The sequence below is a fragment of the Spermophilus citellus genome (genome assembly GCF_964194105.1).
Source record: "Spermophilus citellus genome assembly, chromosome: 2".
Lineage (NCBI taxonomy): Eukaryota > Metazoa > Chordata > Mammalia > Rodentia > Sciuridae > Spermophilus > Spermophilus citellus.
The window spans coordinates 39,483,776-39,501,828 of record NC_138183.1 but is presented as its reverse complement, the minus strand read 5'-3'; the positions used below and the strand labels follow the sequence as shown (position 1 = coordinate 39,501,828).

Genomic DNA, 18,053 nt, shown 5'->3' with positions numbered 1-18,053 from the left:
CTTTTCTCATAAACACATTATTTTTTTTTAAATTTATTTAGTTGTAGATGAACATACAGTATCTTTATTTTTTTGTGGTGCTGAGGATTGAACCCAGTGCCTCACACATTTGAGGCAAGCACTTTACCACTGAGCTACAGTCCTAGCCCATAAACACTTATTTATAAAGTTTTGTCATAAACCAGACTTTTGATATAATATTTTCTCTAATACAACACTTCAAGGTGTTATTATTCTTATTTCACACATGAGGGAATTTAATGTTGAGGAATTTGTTCAAAGTCATATGGCTAGTAAACTAGTTTCTTACTGCTGCTAAAACAAAGTACTACACCCTGAGGGTTTCAATTGATACAAATGTATTATATTACATTCTGGAGCCCAGAAGTCTAAAATGGGTCAGCAGGACTGTGTTCCTTCTAGAGGCTGTAGCAGAGACCTGTTTCTTACTTTTTTCAACATCTAGGGTCTGTTTATATCCCTTGGCTCCTGGGTCCATGTCATTCTGCCTCTCCTGCCTTCTTTATGTGAGGACCTCTGTGGCCCAAGCCCACTTGGATAATCTGAGATAATTTCAGGATCCTAAACTTAATAACAGCTGCAAAGGCCCTTTGACCATGTGAGGTAACAATCACAGGTTTTAAGGATAAGGATGTAAATATTTTTGGGGGATGGCTGGGGATATAGCTCAGTTGGCAGAGTGGTTGCCTCACATGGATAGGGCCTGGGTTCAATCTCCAGCACCACACACACACACACACACACACACACACACACACACAAAATCTTTGGGAGAAGTTAGCACTATTCCATCTATGACAGTGAGTGGCCAAGCAAGGGTTCAAATCCAGTGCTGACATATTCCTAAATCTGTGATCCCTCTCTAAATTACCCTGCCCCTTCCTTCAATTCTACCTCTCCTTGGAGCAGCTCTGGGTCCTCAGATTCCCAGAGAGAAACGGATGTGAAAGACCCTAAAGCTGAACACACTGGGAGCAGCTGATGCATGTGCAAGGATTCCTCTCCCAGCCTGGGAAGGAAGAGGAGGGCAGGAGACTCCACCGTCACATCACATTCTCCAGAGAGGGAAGGCAGCAATGAGAGAGGTCACTTCAGGATCCAGAGGAGAAATCACTGGGGAGTGGGAGGGAAGGGACAAGACAATTTTGAGATCTCACACACCAAGACACAGTTCACTCCTCTCTCTACCTCTGCTTGGGCAAACATCAAAGAGCTGCTAAAGCTCCTTGCCCTGTGGAGACAGGATACCTGCCTCCAACCTCAGCTGTGGGGCTACAATCAAGATTCCTCCCTGGATGATACTAGATTTCTTAGACTAATGCAAAATGCATTCTTAATGTGTTATGACTTTTTAATTTGTCTTAATTATCTGAGAAATCAGGAAGAAATAATGCAGAGTGCTCATTTTGAATATTATGGCCAAGCTCTCTGTCATGAAATACAGAGTTATGAAAAGAAAAATATTCCAAACACTCTGAGTGAAAGATATGCTTTCCTGGAATGTTTCCAATCAAAGGCTTTTATCATGTGAGAAGTTTATGTAGCAACTGAGCAAAAACATGCTTTCTCATGAGTTACTTGTAGTTATTGATCCTTTCTATATGTTTGATTTTGTTCTGATGTATTAAATGTTTTTCCTCTTCAATTATAATGAATCTCTTCAGAAAAAAAGATTCCTCACCCAGTGCCTTAATTGCCTCATCTGTAAAGTGGGGATAATTGTACCTATTTCATAAGAATTAAACGTTCACTTGTGGGAAAGGCTTAGAACAGTATCTGGGACAACATAAGTGCTATGTAGATATTGGTGGGGAGGGTGCAGGTGGCTGAATGGGGGCAGTCTTTTGGGACCTCAGTGTCTAAACTTAGCCTGTCTCGAGGTGCTGCAGGTGGTTGTGTCTGGGAGAATGTCAAGTTGGGGCTGCATGAACCATGCATGCTTGACCTACCATTGTTGCAGAGCATGTTTGAAAATTCTTCCCACCTTTCACCTGGGCCCCTGGATTGACTGCCTTCTACAGAGGCCCTATTTTCAGGGACTATTAGACCTCAGCTAGGCCAAACTGCTAGGAGGTTTCTTTCCACACTTGACTATTTTGGCAACTTCCTACCAAGCATATTTCTACCATAGAAATTTTCCAGAACATTTGCTTCAAATTGTGTAGCACCTTCTGCCTCTACCATTTTAATTACTAGGCCAAAGATGGGCTGCTGGATGTGTACATATGAGACCAGAATCTCTCGTAGGTGGAGGAATCTGGTAAGGGTCTGATATTTAAAGTCAGACAGGAATTGGTTTGAATGCCAACTCTGCTGCTTACAGTCCTGGAGACTTTGGACCTGCCATTTAATACTTCTAAACCTTCATTTTCTCATCTATAAAATGAATATAATTACAGGGCCTAACTCAGAGGATTTTTGCAAGCATTGTGCAATACATGTAAAGCTTTTGGCACAGGACTTGGAGCATATTTTAATTAACTCCCAAATATATAATGACCATTTCTTCTAATCTACCTAAGTAATCAAATTGCATGGCCTTCCTGTATAATTCCAAAGACACAGAATGGCAAGGCTTCAGACTCATCTGTCCCAGCTCTCCAGACATAGTAAGGCCCTTTGGGAGGTGAGAAGTATCTGCTGCATAATGACAGGCCTGGTCAAGGAGGCCAGAGGCAATGGATAGATGTGTTAGCTCCTAGATTTAACAGACTTGTTAGCAAGTCAGCAAGGAAGGACAAGCAGGGAACACAGTTGAATGAACCCAGAGATCCCAAGGACCTTCAAATGTATCTGGTTGTCCTTGGGTTTGGCCTCTTAGGATGGTAGAAATCTTGAGGCTTCCTTTGACTTGAGGATATTTCTCTGGTTTGGCTAGAAGTGGTGCTACAAGGAATTACAGTAGATTTGTGGCTGATTTGAGGGGCTCAAAGGAGAAATCTGTTGCCTTAAAGATACTCTTTTCCAGGCTGGGTGTGGTTTTGCAGGTCTGTAAACCCAGTGGCTGGGGAGACTGAAGTTGGAAGATCGCGAGTTCAAAGTCAGCCTCAGCAAAAGTGAGGCACTAAGAAACTCGATGAGACCCTGTCTCTAAATAAAATACAGAAGGCCTGGGGATGTGATCATGATTGCGTGGCCCCGAGTTCAATCTCTGATACAAAAAAGAACATACTCTCCTGCTGGGTGCGGTGGCACACGCTTATAATCCCAGCGGCTCAGAAGGCTGAGACAAGAGGAATAGAGCCAGCCTCAGCCAATACGAGGTGCTAAGCAACTCAGTGAGACCCTATCTCTAAATAAAAGACAAAATAGGGCTGGGGATGTTGCTCAGTGGTCAAGTGCCCCTGAGTTCCAATAACCCCCCTCCCCCCAAAAAGAAAAGATACTCTCCTTTGACAGACTCAGTGGCATATGTCTATAATGCCAGCAGTTTGGGAGGCTGAGGCAGGAGAATTGCCAAATTCAAGGCAGTCTCAGCAACTTAGCTAGGACCTAAGCATTTTAGCAAGACCCTGTCTCAAAAAAATTTAAGAAAAATGTTTTTCAGGGCTGGAAATGTGGCTCAGTGGTTAAGTACCCCTGGGTTCACTCTCTGGTACCAAAAAAAAAAAAAAAAAAGATATTCTCCTTTCCCTCAACCAAGTCCACAAGCATGGTTAATGCCATGGCCACCATGTAGAAGTATTCTCAGTGGACCAGAAGCTTGGTTACAGCCTTAAAAATTATTCTCTTAATCCTGGTCAGTTGCTGTTGATATCCCCTATTATAAACAAGAAAACCAGAAAACCGGCACTCAAGAGACTGAGGAATTTACTCAAGGTCACACAGCAGGTAAGTATCAAAGCCATCTGAGATAAGGGTTGGTCCTGGCTCTTTTCATCTTGCCATTTTCCTCCTCAGTCCCTGGGTCTTGGAACTCCAGAGGAAGAAAATAGCAGCTGCTGGACAGGAGGTCTAGCTCATTGGTAGAACACTTCCCTAGCATGTGCAAAGTTTCAGGTTCAATCCCCAGCACCACAAAAACAAAACAATACACCCACACACAAATTAAGAGGAGCATCTGCTGAGGATACAGGATCTTTCCTGCAGGCAAAGAAGGAAGGGATGGGCAGGAAATAATACCTGGGTCACAATCTGCCACAGATAGAGGGCAGCAGGGGTCTCTGGGTGACTTTCAGGCTGGGCTGGACAATTACTAGGGAGAGGCCAATAAGCCCTAATACCTCACCTGTCAACACACTGTAAATATTTATTGAGCGCCTTGGAACATGAGAACTGGCCCCTCCCTCACCTGTCTCTGGATCTACGCCCACCAACTGCTGAGATCACGTGCAGTTGTAAATAGAAGTAAATAAGCTGCCTTGAGAGGTTGTGTACCAGCCAGGGAGCACACTGAAAATAAAAAGGAAGGGTCACAAGTAGGAAAAAATTCCAGGACACCCAGGACTGACTGAGGACTTCAACTTTGGGGGTTTTGAATTGTGTTTTTTGCTAGGACACAAAATTGCTAATCATTTATCCTGCTTCTTTAGCAACAATAGGGTGTGTGTGACCTCAGCCTGGTCAATCAGAAAAGCTCAATTCCTTGGTCATGTGGATTAGTCTAAGAGAAGAGCACATGACTTACCCAGTCTAATCAGTCTTCCCTTAGGTGTTTACACACTAAAGGAGACTGAGAAGTCCTGTCTGGGTTGGTTGGTTGGTTTGCACTACTGGGGATTGAACTCAGGAGTGCTCTATCACTGAGCTATCTCCCTAACCCTATTTTATTTATTTACTTTTAAAACAGGATCTTGTTAAATTACCCGAATGGCCTTGAATTTACAGTCCTTTAGTCTCAATCTCACAGGTAGCTGGGATTACAGATGTGTACACCATACCTAGTCACAAAATTTGTGTGGGGGTGTATTGTTTTGTTTTTGTGGTGCTGGGGATTGAACCTGAAACTTTGCACATGCTAGGGAAGTGTTCTACCAATGAGCTAGACCTCCAGCCCATATGATTTTTTAGTTCACAAATTTGGGACTTAAATACTGAAGTCATATTTCTTCTTCCTTAACAGTAAGGAGTAAGCCTGTCTATAAAGCAAGCGATCATAATTACAGCCCCTAAAGAGAAGAATGTGAGTAGAAGATTGGAAACAAAGTTCTGGTGCTCTCCAGCACATCTCAGGATCCTTTGGCATGTTGCATGGTCTGCAGAGGTTCCCAGTGGATACCCAACCTGCCATCAACCCAGTTTAATGCAAACTGTGGTGCCCTTGGAATATGACGTGAATGGCATCCCCTGGAGATGAACAGAACACATTCCACATGACCACACGTGGGAGCCCTGATTACAGATGAGAAACTATTCAAATGTATGGAAGATGATATGTCATGAGCTTTGTAATGTTTTGAACAACCAATAAAAAAAAAACAGATGAGAAACTATAAGACTCAGAGGTAAAATGACTTGTCCAAAGTTATATAGACAAGGTCTAAAGACTTCCGAGCCCAGGTTCTGATACACCACCATCTTGTGGCTCACTCCTAAGGCATTGCATAGGCCAGAAAGGAGGTGGCACTCATCACTTCATCTGACCTCCATGAGTCTGGGAGCCATTATACTCTGGGTAGCACCTCTGTGTCCTGGACACATTGGGGGCCCTTGTTGGTCTAGTCATGAAACTCTGGATTCCTGTGAGTGAATTCATCCTATAAATGAGGGACCAGTAATGAAAAAGGAAGGTTTAGTGACATCTGTGGCTTTTGTCAGACAAGCAACATTCTCCTTCTGGCAATAGAATCCCAAGTTAGCTTTGGAGACCTACTCTCCCCCTCAATGGATACAATCTTTATGAGACTGTCCATCAAAAAGTCTCATTCGGGCTGGGGATGTGGCTCAAGCGGTAGCGCGCTCGCCTGGCATGCGTGCGGCCCGGGTTCGATCCTCAGCACCACATACCAACAAAGATGTTGTGTCTGCCGAGAACTAAAAAATAAATATTAAAAATTCTCTCTCTCTCTCTCTCTCTCTCTCTCTCCTCTCTTTCTCTCTCTTTAAAAAAAAAAAAAAAAGTCTCACATTCCCTAGTCAGAAAGCAGACACATGATTCTAAGGTTTTTGTATCTTATTCTTTTGGGGGGCTGGTTCATCACATTTTCATCTAATTTGTGTAGGGGTGTGTGTGTGTGTGTAGCAGGGACTGTAGTGTCCTATCCATAAACACTTACCACTATTTCTGAGCATAACTATAGCTTCCATCCGCAGCCCCTACAGTCCTTTGCCTAGAAGTTGACTCTGGATGCCCAGAGACATGAAAGGGACAGGCCAATAGTGCCAGGAAGTTAAGGGGTCTCTTTTCTAGGAGTCTTTGATCAGTAACTCAGTGAGAATCTGAGTTTCTCTGCTCACCTATACCATAAGAAAATTAGTGAAATGTATCAGGTTTTATATATATATATATATATATATACATTTGGAGAGAAGTTGGTGGATGTATACCCCAAGTCTCTCACCCCTCAGTGGGATAACATGAGATGTGTTCTATTTAGTCTCCCAATGTACCTACTGGGATCAAGGTCTACTTTACTCCAGTGGGGATCTTAATGCACACTTTATTGATTTCCTTCTTTTTCCTGCTTTGTTTATCTTCACTCTCCTACCAGTGCTTTCTGGAATTACCTTCTGCCCAAAATGACTTGAAATCTAATATATTTATTTTTAGGTTCTACTCCTGGGGTGACAACCCCAAACCCTTCTGGAGAATTCGTATTCTGCTTAAGTTTGAAAAAATCTGCTTCTGTTGCTTATAACTCAAAAAGTCTACCAAAATTAATATTAGTCTGGAATTGGGTTACATTGCAGCTGGCTGCTGTGTTAAACCTCTTATCTTTCAAAAGATCATCATAATTCTGGAAGGGAAGAAAGAGGATCTGATGAGTCTTTGTTCCAAGCTCTTCTGTATATATGCTCAGAGGATTTGGGCCACTACCTATACCTTTGAATGGAACTGTTCAGATGGTATATGGCCCACACTACCAGGTCTCTTATGCAGTTCCACTCCTGGGGTGAAGACTGGTATGGTAGTTCCTCCCACTTGGTGGTTATCAAGGCAGGACTTCATGTACTAGGAAAGAATATAGATACTAAAGCTCCCACCATGCACCTGGCAGATAATCTAGAAGAAGTTTTTGGAGAGAAAGCACCATACTTATGTCTTTGAAGTCTGGTTCCTTGGGTTCTCAACCAGGTTGACCAAGAAATAACAGAAAATATAGTCCTTGGAATAAAGTACCACCTGTCCTCCCACTTATAGGTATACAACATAGGATGATTACTGGAGCCTAGCCAACCCCAGAGTAATCTGAAGCCCTGGATCAGTATATCAAAAATCTGGGGCTTAGTTCTTTGCATTATCTGAGGTTTCATTCAATGCCAGATGTATTCATATAGTCAACATGGACATTCCAGGTCTGTGTGGAGCATTGAGGATATGAGTGTATCAGGTGTCCCCCTGCCCCTCCTAAGAAGTGTGGGAGATATGCACATAAGCTAGACAGGATCATAGAACATGACAAGTGCTGCAGGGTTAGATGTTTGTGCAGATATGGGGCCCAGACTGGAGTGGACTAAAAGCCTGGGAAGAGAACCCAAGAGAGTTGAAATCCAGGGAACAGCAGGCAGAGAAATAAGCACGAGAAAAGACTACCTACGGGTGCTATGTTTGATGGAGTGAAGGATTAAGGGTCCAGAGTTGAAGTTAGGCTAACAAAGGCTCATTCATGGAGGAACATGTATGTCATTCCAAGGAGTTTGGTTTCCATCTTTGAGTTGATAGTGATTGACTATTTTAATTGAATTAATCATAATGAAACAATATTAAGAAGAGGGATGACACAGTCTTTTTACATTTCATAAAGATCACTCTGGAAGCAGACTAAAGGATGAACTGGAAGATGTAAGCCTGGAGGTAAGGAGACAATATGAGTAATGGAGGTGACAGGTCACCAAGGCCAAACTAGAAAAAATATAGAGAAGGTGATGAATATGAGAGAAAATGAGGAGGTAAAATCAGTAAGACCTGATTCCTTAAATGTAGAGAAGAGGAAATAAATTCAAAATGTTCCCAGCTTTGCCTTGGGCATCAGGAAGATGATGGCACTGTCTATTGAGTTGGGAGAACTAGGATGAGATGGGAGAACTGGGAGGTAGAGCAGCTCTCGGTAGAAAGGAGATAGTAAATTGACTATTGGACATATTGAGCAAGGTATCCATAGAATACCAGGGTGAAAAAATATGTCTTTGGAGCCGGCATAGTGACTGGTACTACTCCACAATAGATGCTCAATAAATGTCTGTTGTATGGCAGGATAGGTGTGTCCACAGAGGAATGACTTCAGTCACTATCAAGTCCTCCTTAAAGTCAGAGCTCAAACAATTAGATGAAATCTCTGTTTACAAGGGCTGGAGGAGTACCCTTTCCTCCTGCTGCCCCTAAGGAGAGAGGGCCTGAAACTCTGTATAAAGCAGAATGGGTAGTGTGGGTTCCAGACCTGGGACTTGAAGTTGGGTACCTGAGGAGTCCAGGACAGGACAGGCTGTGGAGCTGGCTGGGTCTAGATCAGGCCTTTTTTTTTTTTTTTTTTTTTTTTGAGAGAGAGAGAGAATTTTTTAATATTTATTTTTTTAGTTTTCGGCAGACACAACATCTTTGTTTGTATGTGGTGCTGAGGATCGAACCCGGGTCGCACGCATGCCAGGCGAGCACGCTACCGCTTGAGCCATATCCCCAGCCCCTAGATCAGGCCTTCTTAAAGTGAATTCCCACACCTCGACTGCTCAAAGCAGGGAGATGGGCAGGTGAGGACACTTCAGGCTGGAGGAAGGGTGGAGTAGGAAGTGGGCTGGGGACCAGGGAAGGTGGTTCAGGGGCAAGCTGGCCATGTTGATCATGACATCTGGCAGGCCTGACTTGTGCTTGAGCTTAGCTCATCTACCTTACGCCAAACACAGTTGTTATACCTTCCACCTATCCCCAGGATTTGTGACTCAACTAATGGATCCAGTTTTGCCGTCATCAAGGAGTGGCAGTACTCCTGGAGGAGCTGGGCCCAGTCCAAATCTGAGCAGATGGCATGAAAGCTTCTGGGTGAAGCTGGGAATGTTGGCCTAGCCAAAGCACCTGTGCCTGGTCTTTACTCTGATCAGAGGTAGAGATAGAGAATCACTCAGACTCTTTGCTGGAGCCCTCTTTCAGGGCATCTGTCTTAATTGTGTGTTGATTCTAGCATCTCCATAGGCCTTGGCCTCTGTTCTGCTTCTAGGAATTGCCACACAAGCCCCCTCCTTGGTATCATAGTGGCTGCACATAATTCATCTCACATTCATCTCTCCAAGGCCTTCACATCTTCCCTGGAAGTTAGGCTGGTGGTGGGATGTATTGGCAAGCCTATTTCTCAGATGGGAGAACATGCATAGACCAAAATCAGGGATGGAAAGCACGCAAGTTCATCCAAGAAGTTGGTGGTGGGGCTGGAAACTAAGCATGACCTACCACTCACTTTTTTTTTTTTTTTTTTTTTGTACCAGGTATTGAGTCCACTTAACCACTGAGCCACATCTGCAGCCCTTTTTATTTTGAGACAGGGGCTTGCTATGTTGCTTAGGCCCTCGCTAAGTTGTTAAGGTGGGGTTTGAACTTGTGATTCTTCTGCCTCAGCCTCCCCAACCACTGGGATTACAGGTGTGCACCATCACGCCTGGCTTCTTCTCACCTCTTGCCACTCACTTCCTTGTTTATTTCACTCTAGCCATAATGGTCTCCTTAGTATTTCCTTCCTGAGCAAGCCAAACATGTTCCATCTCAGGGCCTTTGCACTTGCAGTTCCTCTGCTTGGCAGATTCTTCTTCCAGATCTCTGCAGGACTCTTTTTGTCTCTGCTTACACATTACTATGGAAAAGAACAGACTCCTTCCTTTGTCACTTTCCGCCTTAATGGCACTTGACTTCTACATAACATGTCATGTGTTTTGGTAGTTCATTGTTGTCTGCCAGCCTTCTAGAACATGTCTTATTTATAGCTGAATCTCCAATAACTAAAACAGTGTGTAGAACATGATATAGATAATAAATATTTGTTGAACAAATGATTAAACCCAGAATGCCTCACTCCTGGTCCAGAACTTTTACCCTGTACTTCTCTGCATCCCAGAGAAGTCAGAGGATGGGGAGAGCATAGAAAGGGTTGGGGGGTTGGCTCAGACTGGAGGAAAACACTCTTGTTCCTTAGCTAGAAACATACCAAACACTGACCCAGGCCATGCACCGTGAGGTCTGGGTGTGTCAGAGGGCTCTCTTGAGTTCTCATGGCTTCCCCAGAGCAAGAGGGGATCATTGGGGCAGCAAATGCTTCCCCTTCAGAGCCTTTTTCCCAGAACTGGCACCACCTCTATCCTTGGGACCATTGTCATCTGCCTCTTTTTGGATCTGTCACTCAACATTTATACGCCTACTGTGTGTCAGGCTCAGCACTGGGCACAAGGGAGATAGAGATAAATGAATCATTGTCCTCACTGCCAGAGAGCTCACAGCTTAGTCAGCAAGGCAGATAAGCAAACACACCAGAGCACAGGGGAGAGATTCTAACAGAGGAGCAGAGGAGCAGTGTGGGAGTGCAGCACTTGTGGTAGTCAATAATGGCTGTGCCTAGGTTGGTAAAGGGTAGTTAGGGAAGGTTCCAAAAGAGGGGATGTTTGAGCTGGTTCTTAGAGGACCAGGGTACAGACATAGAGAAGGGCATTACCAGATGAGAAAGAGAATCAGAGGGTTCAGTTGAACGGAAGAAGTGCAGGTCTAGAGTGGGATGGGGCAAAAGTAAAACTAAAGAGAGACTGTAAGGGCCTTGATCACCAGGCTTAGGAGAGTGGGCTGAGTCCCGTTGGCTGTGGACACCAATACAGCATTTGGGGCAGGAGGATTTGGTCAAGTTTGCTCTTTAAGAAGTTTTCCATGGTTGCTGTGTGCAGAGTAGTTGGGAGTGGTTGGTAGAGAATCAAGAAAATGAACTAGGGGTCAGGTGCAGTGGTGCAGGCCTATAATCCTAGCAACCTGGAAGACTGAGGCAGGAGGAGATCAGCCTCAGCAAGTTAGCAAAGCCCTAGCAACTTACTGAGACCCTGTCTCAAAATATAAAAATGGCTGGGGACGTAGCTAATTGGAAAACCTTTTGGGTTGAATCCCCAGTACCAAAGGCAGGGGTGAGGGAAGAACTAAAATGAATTAGGAGATGATAGAGTCAAGACAAAGGGCTGGATTTGTTTGCCCTAAAGGTCCTCATCTGGCATTCATGCAGGTGCAGGAGGCCAGACATAAAGCTCCTGGGACCCCCCACCCTCAAGGAGTCTCATAGCAGCAGAATTTACATAACCTTTAAACTTCTTCTCCCTTTATGAGATGATATTGTTTTAGGACAGGAAGTCATCATTAAATATTTGCTCTGCCTGGTTAAGCAATGAAGTGTAGCTGCCACCTGCCTCAGAGACATCCATGTACCTGTATAGGTTCTTAAGAAAGGGTAGGAGGATTCTGAAGCTGAATCAAGGACTACTGGGGACTTCATCGTAGGCTGGGCATAGATCTGGAGCCTCTATAAATCTGTAGAGGTGACTGGCTGCCTGGAGCCCCCAAAGGGGTTGTTCTTAAATAAGAATCCCCCCCATTAACTCATTGTTCTAGTCTCAGAACTTCTCTGTAGGCTTGGAACCTTTCAAAATAAATCTTTCTGGGGGGAAAAAAATCACTGATGTTTGGACTAGGGATGTAGTTCAATTACAGAGCACTTGCCTAGCATGTGCAAAGACCTGGGTTCAATGTAGCACCAAAAAAACAAAACCCCAAAAACCTCACAAATAAACAAACAAAAAACACTTATTCTAGGCAAGTGTTCTATCACCAAGCTATCCCCAGTCCAATACTGAAATATTGATTTAAATATTTCATAGTAAAACTGTATTTTTAAATTCTCCAAAGGTAAATAAAATCTTCAGATAGAGTTCAAAATCCTTGACCTAAATGAATTAGAGAAAATCAGATATTTTATTCTTTTTTGGGGTATGGGGGGAGGGTAGTGGGGATGTGGCTCAGTGGTCAAGTGACCCTGAGTTCAATCACTTGACCACTGAGCCACATCCCCAGCCCTATTTTGTATTTATTTAGAGACAGGGTTTCACTGAGTTGCTAAGTGCCTTGCTTTTGCTGAGCTGGCTTTGAACTCATGATCCTCCTGCCTCAGTCTCCCAAGCCACTGGGATTATAGGCACGCAGCACCACCATGTCCAGCTTCATTGTATTCATTTTATAAGTCAGAAATTCTTTGAAGGCAGACAATCAAATTACTCATTCATATGTATTACAGAGATATGGGGAAGTTTTAGATACTGCTTTTTCTTGAAAAGAATCCTGTGTTTAACCTAAAATGGAAATGAGCATATAGTACCTGAAAAACATGAAAGTATCTTTCTTCTAATGTTTTATTCTGGGTCAGGAGCAGGGGACTAGGACATGCAGCATGAGAAACATGCTATTTAAAAAGTCTTATTTTGCCTTTATTTTATCTGCTGGTTATGCCCACTGGCACCAAAAAATAAGTAAAAAGAATCAGTTTTGTTTATATTTCTCTCACTGCATACTTAACAAATGTTTCCCATCTGCTCTCACCAATCCAGTTTCACAGCTGTTCTGGAAGAGAGGCCGAGTCAGAATTATCATCTCTGTTTTGTGCACAGATAAACTGAGGCCCAGTTAAGGAAAATGGCTTTCCTGAATCACAAAGTTGGTGGGGGAGGTACTGACAAAGGTATCCATGACTTCAGCCCCCTTTCTCTGCCTCCTCCTACTTGCTGTTTTTTCTGTTCTTTCTCTTCCCTTTTCTTTTTACTTCAACTACCCTTTCCTTGCTCCAGTCTACTTTGCAAGTTATCCAAACATTTGCTCCCTCCAGAAATCTGCCAGTCTCATAGCCACAGCTCCATGTCACCAGAAACTCAGAATATTTGTCTTGAACAAGCCTTTTCCTGGTTCCAGGATGCAGGGATTAACTTGAGGTCTCCAACTGGCCCCAGATAAGATAAGGGTGGGGATCAGCACTATAAACAGGTTTCCATCCTTCCTTGCCACCCAGGCCCCAGTTAGCTTGGGCCACACCAGCTCAGGATCAGCATGGCCGTCCGTCTATGGGTGGTCACCCTGGCCTTGGTTGCCCTCCTCGCTCTGGACACAGGTGAGTGGGTAGAACCTGGACTTTGGGCAAGGTGGTACTGGTAGAGAGCTTGGGAGTGTGGGTAGAGGAAAGGCCAGGAACACACCGTGAGGACTCAGCTCTCTGCATATGCCTTCCTTCTACATATACACCCTCTACTGTGGTGGGCAAACCCCTGAGTAGGAGAAAAGAAACTTGAGTTCAGATTCTAAATTTGGCCTAGAATTGCCAAAGTCCCCTTCCATTTGGGGCCTCAATTTCTCCAGCTATACAGTAGGAGGTTGTCCAGTTCATCGTTGCACTGGGCAATTACTGGACTAGAGGTTGAGGGGGCAGTAGGAGTAAGTGGGTGTCAGTCCTCAGGGCCAATAGGCAACTATGCTCACTGAGGGCTGGTGGATGCTGAGAGACATTCTGACTCCTGTTCTGCCATGACATGCTGTGCTTTGAGTCTATGAACAGCCATGTGAGCATTTGGGAGCCCTTCCCTGAGAATCCTTGTGTGGGGCTAGACACATATATCTGGAGTGGGGTTTCCTTGGGGCTGGAATACATCAGCACTTTCACAGCTAAGGCACTGTGACCCCTTTAACACATCAGTTACTAAAAACAAAGCACTCCTGATGGACCTTAAGTCCAATGGGTAGAGAAGGGAAACAGACAATAAACAACATAGGTAAAATGTATGTTAAAGAGTAGGCTAAAATGTGGTAAAGCCAAAGGAAAAAATATCAAGCTGGGTAATAGGGATTAGGAGGTGACTGCAATTTTAAGTCAGGGGAGATCTCTCTGAGAAATAAAGGAGATGAGTGAGCCATGTGGCTATTTGGGGGGTTCCAGGCAGAGGGAATAGTCAATGCAAAGGCCCTGAGGTAGAAGCATGCCTGGAGAGTTTGAGGTACTGTGAGGATGCCAGTGTGGCTGGAGGGCAGTGAAGTGCAGGGTACACAGCAATAGGAGAGACAAGAGGCAAACTAGGAACTAAACTGGGTAAGGCCTCCTGGGCCAATGTGAAAACTTGGCTTTTCCTCTAAGTGAACTGGGAGGCACTGAAGGGTTTTGAGGCAGAGTTGTATTTTTAAAGAATTGCTCTAGTTGTTATACTGAGAATAAAGTAAATGGGGGTGGGTGGAGAGACCAGTTGGGATCCAACTGGACAGAAGTCATGTTTTAAAGCAGGCCCTGGCAGGTCCTCAGGGCCATTGACTCATGGCCACTTCCTCATCCACTTCTCCAAATGGGGACACACTCTGGCAATGAGAAATGGGTCCAGACTGCTTACTCCTAGCCTGGCACCAGTTTTCTGAGGGTTTCAGTAAAGTGTTTGAAGAGGATCCTTGTACACATTTCAGATCCTGCATGGACTGAATGAGAAGGGGGCACTTTGGATCAAGGTCAAATGAAGCTGGAGTGTGAATGCAAAATTTCCCCACATTTCCCAGGAAGAAACTCTGGACTCTCCCTTCCCCCGGCACACTTTAGTGGTCAATTTCTGAATACTGAAGGTGTGGGAATTGACCAGGGTGCCACAGAGTCAAAGAACCCAAGGTTCACAGGGAGGCAGGGTGACCCAGTGAGTGGGGTAGCATGTGATTTTGTGGCAAAGCCCAAGTCCAGGTCTGCTCAGGAAACAATGGGGGACAACAGGGAAGTCTTCTGAGCCTTGAAAGGATGGTATGATTCAATAGGAGAAAGGAGGTAGGCAACATTTCAGGGAGAGGGGCTTTGCGTGAACCAAAACAGAGCCTGTTACAGGAACAGTGAGCAGAAGAAAAGCTGGACTTAGGGACATGCAAGGTCATATTAGATAGTGAGCCCAAGGTCAGGTGCCTCAGTCCTATGGGTGGGCTCAGGGAAGCAGACCACAGTATCCACCACTGCCTCCTTTCTTCCCTCCTTTCTTCAGAGCAGCAAGAGAGGTCTGAACAGTGGTTAAAATCATGTATTCTCAATGCCTGGCACAGAGTAACTACTGAGTTGTTGATATTATTACATGGGACACCATCATTTCAGTGGACTCTAAATGAGGAACATGCTGGTGACTACCTACCTGATTCAAGACTTTCTGTCACTATGTATATAACACAAGATCACATCAGCTTTCTGGAAACCCTATCCTCTGGGTTTGTTTGAGAAATTCCAGATTGGTAGTGTTGGGGTCAGGACTCCCAGAGAAGGAGAAACAGTCCTCAGATCCCAGGATCTGGGACCTAGGACCAACGTTACCTTATTCTTACTGATTTGTTTTTCAGAGGTGCCAGTGTCAGCAGGAAAGCGCATTTTCTCAAGAATGGTAAGGCAGATGCTTGATATTGTGGTCTTCCCTCTGCAGAGAGAAGTCCTTTCATCCATGCTGAAACACCAGAATTATTCTCCACTCTTGCTTAGATACCTTCAATGACTCCCAAGGAGGTCAGGGTGGACTCCTGAGCCTGCATGATCCCCAGATTATTCCCTCTAGGCTAAGCAAATCTATCCCCTTCATCAAAGCCCTTGGGATCTGTCTCAACCTGGTCTCCAAGGCCCCTTCCCTCAGTGAGATTCTCCCACCAAGGTTTAGCAGCACAGAGCATCTTCTCTGCTTTGTGTAATACAGACAGACCATATGATTCAGGCCAAAGAGGTGACCCTAGCACACTGAATGGCCCCATGGAGTGCTAGTCATTACCCACTGGGTGTCATCATTCATCCCTTCACTCTGAGTAGACAAACATCAAGTTGCCCCTGAAGCCTATTCCACCTTGCTTCTGGGTCTGACATCCCCAGTGATCCTAAGGCAGTGATGACGGCATCCTTGGGAACATCAATCAATCCTTTCAAATAGATGAATGAGTAAGTTCAAAGCCACCTTCCCATCCAACAGTCTTAGCATCTTCCTGTCAGTCCATCAGAAAGAACCCAGCTCCACATACTTGGTGCCAGATAAAAAGCCAAATATTTAACATAATTTCAATTAGTCCTATGCAAGGAACATTCCTGATTTTTACACATGAGGAAACTAATACTCCAACAATGGAAATAGCTCATTCAAGTTTACACAGCTAGTCCAGCAGAATACAGGGCTTTAGCCCGAGCTTTCACTGCTGCACCACACTGCCTCATTCTCCCTTCTCCCTGTGCCAGGGCCCAGTCTTGACCCGGTTCTGTCAGATATAGTCTGAATCTCTTTCAAATTGAGCCTCAATTAAGCTCCAAGCCCTGCCTCATTTCTCCAATCTTCCCACACTGTGTACCTTCCTTCCAAGGACTTGATAGGCTATGGTGAGCTCAGGGGCTCCTGGGAAGAGGGCCCCCTAGGATGATGAGTTCTGTCTCCTGGGGTCCTCAATCAGACAACAGAGAGGTTCTAGTTGGATCCTCTGAAGAGTAATGGAACCAGTCCCCAAGAACTTGAGGGCACAAATTCACTCCACACAAATACACAGTATACTTGGGATACCCACACCTCAGTAGACACAGCAACATACTCAGTATGCATCCAACCACAGGCACCTGGTCATGTATACACACACAAATATACCACAGGATCCTAAGGGGCTGGTTTTATGTTCACTAGACCTACACACAGTATGTCTTGAATTTGGTTCCATCCTGGGGCCTCTCAGGCTCCAAGCAGAGCTCCTATATCCCTCCCTATTGTCTCTTATTCTGAGTCTCCTCTGTCTCCTCCACAGCCCATCTGTGAGCACATGACAGAGCCTCCAAATTGTTCCCAGACACCTAACCTCGTCTGTGGCACTGATGGGGTCACATACAACAGTGAATGTCATCTCTGCTTGACCCGAATGTAAGACCTCCCAACTCAGCTTGTTTGGGTAGGCCCCATCTTGGCTGCACACAAATCTGAAAAGAGAAAAGAATTGACCTCCTTCTTCCTTCACGCATGCTTGGCCTGAGGAGTAGTGACATTTACTCTTAACAGAATGAGCCAAAATATAATTGAAAGAGGGGGCATGATTCCAAGCAGAAATCCAGAAGCTGGTGCGGGTGGAGGAGAGGGGCCAGAAACCCTGGGTTCTTTTTCTTATTCTGCCCTTAACTGCTAGGTCACCTCATTCTATAGAATGTTCTTTCATTCTATAGTCAATAATTATATTGAATACTTACTATGTGGTAGGCACAGGACAGAACAGAGCACAGTAAGTTAGACAGCACTGCTGGCCTCCTAGAGCATCCAGTCAATCTAAGGGGAAAGCCAGGTTGATGGTCAGCTAACTGCACCACAGAATGCCCAAGGCTCATATGGACAGGGCACCATGGTAACAAGGAATGGGCAGAGGCAGGGAAGACTGCCTGGAGGAGGTAATACCTGAGCTCAGCCCTGAGGGATAAGTGGAAATAAGCTAGAAAGGAAGAGGTAGGGAAGATAATTCCAGATAGGAGAGAGGGAGTTGGGGAAGGCCTGGAAGGGAAAGAGTGTATTTGAAGAAAGCGGACAAATTGGAGTGTGAAGGGAGAATGGGAGAGGGGCAAAAAATTAATTCAGAGAGGTGAGGAAGAGGCTAGAACATGACTTTGGTAAAACCGATCACCTACTTGGTCTAATTTCTTCACCAATAAAATCCTGAGTCAGCTTGAGAGCTAAATGAGTTCATGAAAGAAAAGAAAGGGGCTGGGGATGTGGCTCAAGCGGTAGCGCGCTCACCTGGCATGCGTGCGGCCCGGGTTCGATCCTCAGCACCACATACCAACAAAGACGTTGTGTCCGCCGAGAACTAAGAAATAAATATTAAAAAAAAAAAAGAAAAGAAAGTTTCTTTGTGGCTGGAAACCACAAAGCTCTAGACAGAA

The 18,053-nt window shown here is 44.7% G+C and overlaps 1 protein-coding gene and 1 long non-coding RNA gene across 2 annotated transcripts in view; both read left to right on the top strand.

Moving 5' to 3' along the window:
- The window catches only part of LOC308636847, a 72,848-nt gene extending 61,852 nt beyond the window's left edge, over positions 1-10,996 (top strand). The window contains exons 4-6 of the long non-coding RNA XR_014019510.1: positions 3,766-3,852; positions 5,084-5,702; positions 7,926-10,996. This is a non-coding gene — a long non-coding RNA (uncharacterized lncRNA). The remainder of the gene's footprint in view (positions 1-3,765; positions 3,853-5,083; positions 5,703-7,925) is intronic.
- Positions 10,997-12,223: 1,227 nt separating this feature from the next.
- On the top strand, positions 12,224-17,829 carry SPINK4 (serine peptidase inhibitor Kazal type 4). The gene is made up of 3 exons (XM_081272626.1): positions 12,224-13,283; positions 15,515-15,555; positions 16,937-17,829. The coding sequence occupies exons 1-3, from the start codon at positions 13,223-13,225 to the stop codon at positions 17,051-17,053; spliced, it is 219 nt and encodes a 72-aa protein (XP_081128752.1). The 5' UTR covers positions 12,224-13,222; the 3' UTR covers positions 17,054-17,829.
- The last annotated feature ends 224 nt before the right edge of the window (positions 17,830-18,053 follow it).